The 9,492-nt window shown below is 45.4% G+C and overlaps 1 protein-coding gene across 7 annotated transcripts in view; it reads left to right on the top strand.

The window, feature by feature from the left end:
* The first annotated feature begins 2,235 nt into the window (after positions 1–2,235).
* RFX4 (regulatory factor X4) overlaps positions 2,236–9,492 on the top strand; it is a 183,346-nt gene continuing 176,089 nt past the window's right edge. For 5 of the 7 annotated variants that reach the window (XM_053586648.1, XM_053586645.1, XM_053586651.1 and 2 more), the window contains exon 1: positions 9,014–9,422. In XM_053586648.1, the coding sequence (XP_053442623.1) occupies positions 9,369–9,422 (54 nt within the window). In that variant the 5' untranslated portion in view covers positions 9,014–9,368. Of the gene's footprint in view, positions 2,328–8,997; positions 9,423–9,492 lie in introns of those variants that run through there. The other 2 variants (XM_053586647.1, XM_053586644.1) reach the window with 2 other exon arrangements.

Genomic DNA, 9,492 nt, shown 5'->3' with positions numbered 1-9,492 from the left:
TTTTTTTTTTTTTTTTTTTGGCCGGGGCTGGGTTTGAACCCACTATGTCTGGCATATGGGACCGGTGCCCTACTCCTTGAGCCACAGGTGCCACCCCATTATGGTGATTTTAATCTTGAAAGGAGCCACATGGGTGACCTGAACCCAAAGTGGATGATGATGAGCTGAAAGCTATAGTGGAAATGAATGCATCTCAACCTATGCATGAATTAGCAGCAGGGTTTGATGTTACTATTCCAACAGTACTAGACAATATAACTGACGATGTAAAATAGCTGGATAGATGGGTTCTGTGTGAATTAAATAAGCAGCAGAAGAGAATCATCTTGAAGCTTGGTTTTCTTTGCTGTCCCCACATAAAGGTGAACCATTTCTACACTATATTGGTGTGTGTGATGAAAATGGGTTGTTTGGACAATCACAAGTGCACAATAGGTGGATAAAGATGAAGTGCCAAAAAACAATCCAAAACAGATATTCCTTTAAAAAAAATCTAGGAATGGTGTCTGTCTGGTGGCCCAATGCTGATATTATTCACTACGACTTCATGAAACCTGGTCAGTTGATTCCAGTCAATGGAATCCAAATGGCAACCAAATGGATGAAATGATGAGGATACTTGTGATTAAGCAGCAGAGATTGGTCAGTAGAGACAGGCCAATCCTCTCGCAAGATAACACTTGACCACATGTTACACAAACAACACTGCTCAAACTACAGAACCTGGACGTGGAAACTCTGTCATCCACAGTTTTTACCAGATCTTGCACCAACTGACTACCGCTTCTCCAAGGCTCCAGACCACTTCTTGTGAGAAAAATACTCAATTCTCAACAAGCTGTGGAAAATGCCTTTCTTGAGTTCATCACCACTTGCTCTCCAGTCTTCTTTGCTGCTCGATACACAGGCTACCATTAAGATAGCAAAACTGTGTCTATAGTTTAAGTGCATACTTTGATTTAATGTACTGCTTCTTGTTTGATATATAATAAGCTACACTTTAGATTTGAAATCAGAAATTTCATATTTAATGACCTAATAGTATTAACAATGCCTGGATACTTCTGGACAGCCCTCACAGACATTTTTAGATACACAAGAATGATGAAATTCGTTGTCCTTTCCACCAGAACTTCCTTGTGATAAATGTTGAAAGAACTTCAAAGAGAAGGAAGATGATATCGGAAACTCAGATCAACATAAAGAAAATAAGAGCATTGCGGGAGGAATAAATAAAGGTAAAAGAAAATCTTTTATTTGTCTTTTTGTTAATTGATCTAGAAGATTGCTGTGTTTTAAAGGAATAATAGTATTAACCTAATGGGTAATTGTAGCTTATGAATAAGTAAATAAATTACAGGAATATCGTAAGGGACAGAAGAGAGGCATTGGGAATACTCTGCAATAAGGTAGCTGCTTTACATATAAAGTGGAAGAATAGTATTGGTTCGATTAGTTAGAGATGTATATGGAGCACTCTAGAGCAACCACTACCATTTTAAAAAAAGAATTATGGTACACTAAGACGAGACAAAATGCACAATTCAAATAAGGCAGAAAAAGAAGTCTTGGACAATAGATAATAAACAGTAATACATTAACATAAATATATCAAAAATCACTTTAAATATGAATGTTTAAATATGCCAATTAAAAGATAGAGATTATCAGAGTAGATTTTAAAAACTAGACTGAATATATAACTCCATATATATAGACTGTCTATAGAAACACACTTTAAAGATAAAGACTCTACTGAATTACAAGTGAAGGGAGAGATATACCATGCCAACACTACTCAAAAGAAAGCTGAAATAACTCTCTTAATTGCAGAGGGAGCAGACTTCAGAAAAAAGGGACACTACATAATAATAAAAGGATCCATTCTCTCCACTACATAATAATAAAAAAAATCTATTCACCATCCGCCAGTCTTGTTTGCTTTTATTTCCAACATACATCCTGAATTTGTCTATGTCCATTTCCAATGTTCCCACCCCTTTTCAAGTCACCATACAACTTCCCTAGACCTTAACCCTAATTCTAACCCAAACTCTAAATGTGCCCCTACCCCTAACCCTACTATTGCTGCAATAATGTTGCATAAAGAACCAAAGACAGCATGGCTGATGATAATAAGTGTTTTTTTCCTTCAGTCATAGGTCTGCTGTTAGCTGAGGCAGCTCTGCTTCAGACTGCAGGTGATTTATGCTTAAGGCTCAAGGCAGTATGTTGTGTTCAGGTCTTCTCTGAAGTTCTTTCACTATCCTTGAGCCAGTAGCCATTGGGATATTGTCTCCTGCTGATGGCAGAAGTGCAAAAGCAAGGTAAGTTTCATGGGAACATTTTAAACCTCATCCCCTCACGTAGTCACAGTAAGTCACAAGGCCAATCCCAAAGTCAATGAACAAGGAGGTACTGATCTAATAAGGAAGGAGATGTGAGTGACTATTTACTGGAAAATATTCCAGTGAGATTTCCTATGGAAAGAGTGTAGACAAGGCAAAAGGCCTGGGGCCATGCCTAGGACACTCTAGAGCTTTTGAAATCAAACAGAAAAGGCTGCACCAGAAAAGAGACTGAGAAGACAGAAATATGGAAGGAAACTGGAACACTGTAGTGTCCCAGAGAAGAGTGAAAGGTCAATTGGGATGGATAAGAAAGTGAATATAATGAAGAGAAGAATTAATGACTGCAGTTGCAGTGTGGAAATGATTGGAGATCTTGACAATCAGATTCAGAGAATTAGTGAGGCCTGGAGAGAAGTGAGTTTAGGAAAGAAAGGGTGATAAAGTAGTAGATTTTATGACTATAAACAACTCTTTCCAGAAGTTTCACTATGATGAAGAATCAGGGCTGAGTGTTATGACAGCAAGGGTAATATTTTGAAACATAGGTGATATTAGAGAATATTAGAATACTTACAGAAAGGTCCAAGAAGGGAGAAACTAATGAGGCAGGAGAGGAGAGGTTCCTGAAAGGACTCTAACCTGACTGTAGAGATATATATACCAATATCCATTTCCCTTTCTATCTTACCAGCAGAATTCCATATTTTGTTTGAAGTGGTGATGTAATCAGCTACAACCTTCAGATGACCTTACCGATAAGGATAGACAAAAAATACAGTTTTCTCAAATGATGAATACACTGCGCATCACTGAGAAAGGTTTTACTCTGCTGATATAAGGGTTATCCCTTCCTGCCTGGAATGTGAAAGTGATACTTGGAGCTGCAGTGGTTATTTTGCAACTGTGTGCCACAACAGCCTAAACTCTAAGGAGAGCAGAGCAGAAAGATGGAAAGAGTTTGAGTTCATGATGTCATTGCTGAGCTGTGTACTACCCTGGATACCCATATTTGGGCTTCTCGTTAGGTGAGAAAACTCTCATTTGCGAATAAACATAATTATAACTAGATAAAATTAGTTATGATTAAAATCTAGTTTTATGATAAAACTAGACAAGTGTGGAGATGAGAGGGCTGACATGGTGATGAGGATGAAGAATTGTGGTAGTGAGTTGTAGGATAGGAATTATTTTTAGAGGTAGGATGCTTGGAATTGACATTTCAAAGATCGGTTGACCATGGGAGCGAGTGGCTGAAAGACCAGGTGGAAATAAATGTCATTCAAAGTGAGGAGGCCAGGATATTGGATGGATCATTTATGTGGATGTCAAGGTTGCCAAGAATGATAACAGGAGAAGGAGGGGAGATGACAATACTGAGCCAACTGATAAAATTTCCAGTGACTAGAAGTACATGTGGCTGGAAGGTTGGTAGTAGAGGTAGCTACAAAGAGGTTGGCGATTGTAGAGTCTAATGACAAAGAATTTTAAAGGAGCTTACAAGTTTGACAATTAAGTTCACAAATTCATCTCAGAAAAGAATGCTACATACCTTATTGCTGAATGTCACTACAGTCACCTTCAAAGTACTCCCCCTTGGAAACTATGCACTGATGCCAGCCCTAGTCCACTCTTTAAAGCATCTTTTCTAGGATAAGTTCATGAACTTAATTGTCAGGCCTCATACGATGACAACTGTAATGGCCATTCCAGGAAAAGAGTTCCAAAATTGCTTTTTGAAATGGTTTTCAAACAGCAACCAGGAGCAAGAAGAACAAGTTCCTCACCTCAGTGGCCCGAGGTATGTGACATGTGACAGGGCAAAGGTCTCTTTTTGAAAGGGATGTAGGAGACACTCCATGTTTCAGTTAGGGAAAGAAGGTGAGAGACATTAGAGAGAAAAGGTTGGGTGGATGTAGGTAAGTTTGCTGGTGATGGATCAGTGACCTGGACTGCTTTAGAGTTCCAGGGACTCCTGGAAGGGTTTGAGAAAATGAGGTTAGCTTCATGGTGCATTGTGAGAAAAAAGGTCCATGTGGGTCAGATGACCTGGAGGCCTGGCTTTTGGTGGCTCTGAGGATGAACTCAGATCTGAGCCACATGCTACAATGCCATGGGTTTCTGGGTGAAAAACTGGCTTAAGCTGGAATGTTTGCAGAGTGAATAACTAGGTTCTTCCTCGGGCTTACTCTCTTAGGCAGTTGACAGTGGTGAGATTTTCTCCAGAGGGACTATCTTACCAGGACCTCTATAATAGGTCCCCCTTAAGTATCAGTTCATTCTTTCTAGAGGCAGATTTCCCAGATTCAAATCATGACTGTTCTGCTATTTCTTGTATGACCTTAAGCAAGTCACTTAACTTCTCTGTTCTTCATGTGTAAGTGTGTATAATAATAGTCTCTACCAGGGAGGCGCCTGTGGCTCAGTGGGTAGGGCGCTGGCCCCACCTTGCTATACCTGCTGATCTTGGTATACCAAGGGTGGCAGGTTCAAACCTGGCCCCAGCCAAACTGCAACAAAAAATAGCCAGGTGTTGTGGCGGGTGCCTGTAGTCCCAGCTACTTGGGAGGCTAAGGGAAGAGAATCACCTAGGCCCAGGACTTGGAGGTTGCTATGAGCTGTGACGCCATCGCACTCTACTGAGAGCAATGAAGAGAGACTCTGTCTCTAAAAAAATAAATAAATAATAATAATAATAATAATAATAGTATCTACCTCACAGAATTGTTGTGTGAGGGAACAGCGCCTGGTTCTTAGCAAATGCTCAAAAAAACATTATTAGTAATGTCTTACTATTTTAAAGGAGAAAACATTAATATACCAAAATCCAGTTGATAGGCCTATTTTCCCCTTTAAGATGGTAAGACTATTACTAACAACTTTCAATGTCTTATAACAGCAAACATTTATTTCTTTTTTTCTTCAAGAAAGTTTATTTCAGTATATTTATTATGAGGTACATGTGTTTTGGTTACATAATTTGCTTTTGTAAATTTTAAGTCAAAGTTATAGGTTTGTTCTTCACCCAGAAAGTATGTGATATACCCATGCAATGTCAGTGTTAGGTGAGCATTTACCCATCCCCTTGTCCTCCTCCCCTCTACTTCCCTATGAGCACATAGATGTTGATCAACTAGTTTCAATTAGTATTGAGTCCATGTGGTGTTTGTTTTTCCATTCTCATGTTACTTCACTTAGGAGAATGGCCTCCAATTCCATGTAGGTTGTTATGGCTGAGTAGTATTCCATGGTATACATATATCACATTTTATTGATCTATTCATGTATTGATGGGCACCTGGGTTGTTTCCATGTCCTTGCAGTTGTGAATTGTGCTGCTATGAACATTTGAATATAAGTATCTTTATAAAAAATGTCTTTTTTCCCTTTGGATAAATACCTAGTAGAGGGATTACAGAATAGTAGGTCTACTTCAAGTTCTTTGAGGAATCCCCATACTACTTTCCATAGAGGTTGAACTAGTTTGCAGTCTCATACAAACATTTATTTCTTGCTGGCAGGTCACAGCTCCTTGGGGAAGCAGGGAATTCTTCTATCCACTCAATAGATTCCAGCTGACTCCACAGATCTTTCATTCTGGGACCAGTGACTAATTTGGGCTTGCTCAAGGGAAGTCAGAGCCCAAGAGCACCAGCACATTTAAGGCTTCTGGTTGGTTGTGACACACTCTTACATTGTCTACTCACGTTCTGTTAGCCAAAGAAAGCCAATAGCGAAGCCCCCAATCCAGTGTAAGGGGAGGGTGGAGAGGGACAGAAGAGCGAGTGGAGCAGAGCATGCCTGACGATCCAGGGGAGGAAGCCACGCAGATGGCCCTTGTCTGCTGGGCCACTCATTCATCCACTCTGGGGTCTTCAGCAGCAGCCCAGGTCTTTACAACCAGAGCTAATGCCACACCTTTGTGGGTCTATTCAAATGTTGTTAGCCTTAAATCCAAGCAAACATTTACTGAAGTCTGAAATACATTCAGAAAAATGCACAAAACTATAAGTGCACACAGCATGGTGAATTATCACCAATGAACATACTTCTGTGCCCACACCCTAGGTGGCATTCTTTTTATGCTCAAATGTCACGCTCTCAGAGGTGCCTTCCTGGTACCACTGCCAGAGCACTTAGACAGGCTATGTAATCTAATGTAATATATCAGGTATATTACATTATATTACATTAATCCTATGTCATATATCAGGTATATTACTCCACACTTCCATGCAAGCTCCAGGATGCCAGGACTTTTTAAAAGTCTATTTTGTTCACTGCTGCATCATCAGCTCCTAGAATAGAATAGAGCTCCAGTAGGTGCTCCATAAAAATTTGCCAAAAAACAAATGAGTGATTATTACTTTGATTTAAGCTCCCAGGGGCAGCGGCAGCACACCTCCTGCCCTCCCAGGTGGCCCCCCACCAGGCTTGGATCCTAAGGTGTTTAGGGGCCCATCATGCTTGTGCCCCCAACTGGCTGCTCCTCTACCCCCAGATTCTTTCACCTCATCCTTCTCCAGGAGCCCTGCCCATCCCGCTTGGCCTGCAATAATTAAAATAAAAATAATAAACAGCGGTAATAATAGTCTAATTCACCCTCCAGAGATCACCTCTCCCCCAGGCATCCAAGGACTTTCGGGTGACACGAAGCAGTCCAGACAGCTACCCACCTTGGGGACGTGCTCCTTGCTCCGTGCTCCAGAATGCACCTGGCCAAGCTCCGCTGACAGAAGGCGGCTTTTACTCTTCAGCCCATTTCAGCGACGGAGAAGTTGAAACTACAAGAAGTGGACCAGACTTTCAGCCTTCTGACTTCCGCGATCTTTGCCGCCGCCCACACCGGGAGGACAGATGACTATCCTTCCCTCTCGCTTCGCCAACCATGGCAGCGGCAAAGCCCGTGCCTGACGCTGTTCTAGGCACTGGGCATGAGGCTGTGGACAAAGTTCCTGCAGAAACAAACGAAGTAATGAACTGGGCAGAGGCCAGAGCACGAAGGGGCCCTCACTGAGAGGTCAGGCACAGCCTACGCAGAGGCGACAACTTAGCTGAGACCAGGGTGATGGGAAGGCCACTTAGGGACGTGTTGGGAACAGCAAATGCCCGACTTCTTTAACGCCCACTGCCTCGTTTAATCTCACTGCAAACTGTGAGAGAGGCATTTGGACCATTTTACAGACCAGGAAGCAGAGGCCCAGAGAAACCAAGGAATTTACAGAGTCGGGATTTGAACCCTGCGCTTCCGTCAGCCAAGCCCGGGCTCTGTCCAGCCCGCATTTCGCGCAGCCTCCTTGCTCCTGCACCATGACCTTAACTCCGCACGTGCTGTCCCCCCCATTGTCCCCCCATTGTCCCTCTTAGCCTCGCCTGTGGGGGGTGCCGACTGGGGGGTTTTCCAAAAGGTCTCGGGAAGTCAGGCCCAGCTTGGGGTCCCGGGTTAGAGACCCCCACCCTACTCGGCGTTAGGGACTCAGCGCGCCCGCCCCGCCCCCTCAGCAGCCGGGCGGCGCTGCCTCTGTCCATGGTCAAAGCACCCGGGGTAATCCGCCTTTCTCTTCCGCCCGCCGAGTCCCATTCATATTCTAATCACAGAGCGGCCGGCCCGCGAACGGCCACTTTATCGCGGCCCGCGGGAGACGCGGCAGCCTGCACCCCCCACTTCCACTTCCCAGCCCTTCGCCCCCTCTTTCTGTACTTTAAACTCGCCGAGGAGGGGGTCCCTGGGAAAACCGCGTCCCCACTTGGACGCCGAGCTTCTCATAACTTCGCGGCGGATAGGAATGGGGTGAGAGGGAGGGAGAGAGAGAGAGACGCAGACGGACTGACAGACAGAGTTACGGGAATAGTGGGGAGGAGGTCAGAGAGACCAAGGGGGCCAGAGACGGAGAGAGACAAAGAGAAGTGTCGGCAGGGGCTGGACAGAGAGACAAGCAGCCAGGGAAAGAGAAAAGGAGGGGCGCGGGGACAGACCCAGCGGACCAGGGAGGGACAGAGACCGACCCGGAGAGACTGGACGGAAGAGTAGACCCGGGGAGGACAGGGAAGGTTCCGGAGGAGGCTGACCAGCCTCTCACCCCCGCCTCCCTGCCCAGGGGCTTGTGAAGCGCTCAGGTTGGGGGATGGGGTCTTAGGGCTTCGGTCCCCCCTCCCCGCTCGAGCTCTTACGCCCCCACGCGTGTCTGCGGATTCGCGTGGAAAGGAGGCAAGACATATCCCCTCCTGCATTCCCAGGGCCCCCACCCCAAATCTACCCCAAGACCAAAACGGGGGGGTGGGGCACAAGAGAAGAAGGGTGGAAATGGGGCCCCACTCGTGGCCGCGCAGGCAACTCTCCAGACTCCAGGAGTCCCCTGCTGCACCCCCCCACCTCGGCCTGCGCAGCGCGGGGCCCAAGGGGGCAGGGGCGGGGAGGGGGGAGGGGGCCACATGTAAGCCAATTTTGATTTCGCCTATAATGAGTGCCGGGCGAAGGCTGGAGAAGGCCTCTGGAACTTTAAATAAGAAAAACGTTGCTAATGCTATAATAGAAGGGGGAAGTCGGAGGGCTGGGATTGCGTGGCTCTGAGCCCCCCTTTTCGGAGGCGGCTTTTCTTATTCAAAACAGGCCCACAATGGGCTTCACAGTGCGCCTCGCCACGGCCCCATCTGACGAGCGGCCATTCATCAGGCCGGCTGGCCTATCAATGACATTGCTCCCATCGGGGCTCCTATAAAATGATGCTTTTTCCCATGAAACATCCGCAAACATTTTGACGGGTTTGGCTTTGCCCGGCTGGATTACTGAGTGTCCCCTCGCTGGCTCCCTCTTGCTCTCTCCCCCGCTCCAGCGCTCTCCCTTCTCTCTCCTCTTTTCTTCTTTCTCTTTTCTCTTCTTTCTCTTTCCCTTTCCTCCTTGATCCTTTTGCCCTCCCACTTTCTGCGTCTACCTTCTTTTCTCCCCCCTTCCTCCCTGGGCATCTCTAGCACAGGGGATCCCCCAAACATCAGGACTTTTGGGGGGCGCTTGTGCTGTCCATGGGAAGAGCATGCATTGTGGGTTATTGGAGGAACCCGACATGGATTCCACAGGTTAGTCCTACTGGTGGGGGGTGGGGGAGACATTGGGAGGGAAGGAGAGGGAGAAGGGGAACTTTAGAAA

The sequence above is a fragment of the Nycticebus coucang genome, chromosome 3, assembly GCF_027406575.1.
Source record: "Nycticebus coucang isolate mNycCou1 chromosome 3, mNycCou1.pri, whole genome shotgun sequence".
NCBI lineage: Eukaryota > Metazoa > Chordata > Mammalia > Primates > Lorisidae > Nycticebus > Nycticebus coucang.
Note: the sequence above shows the minus strand (reverse complement) of the source record. Positions and strands in the feature narration are given on the sequence as shown.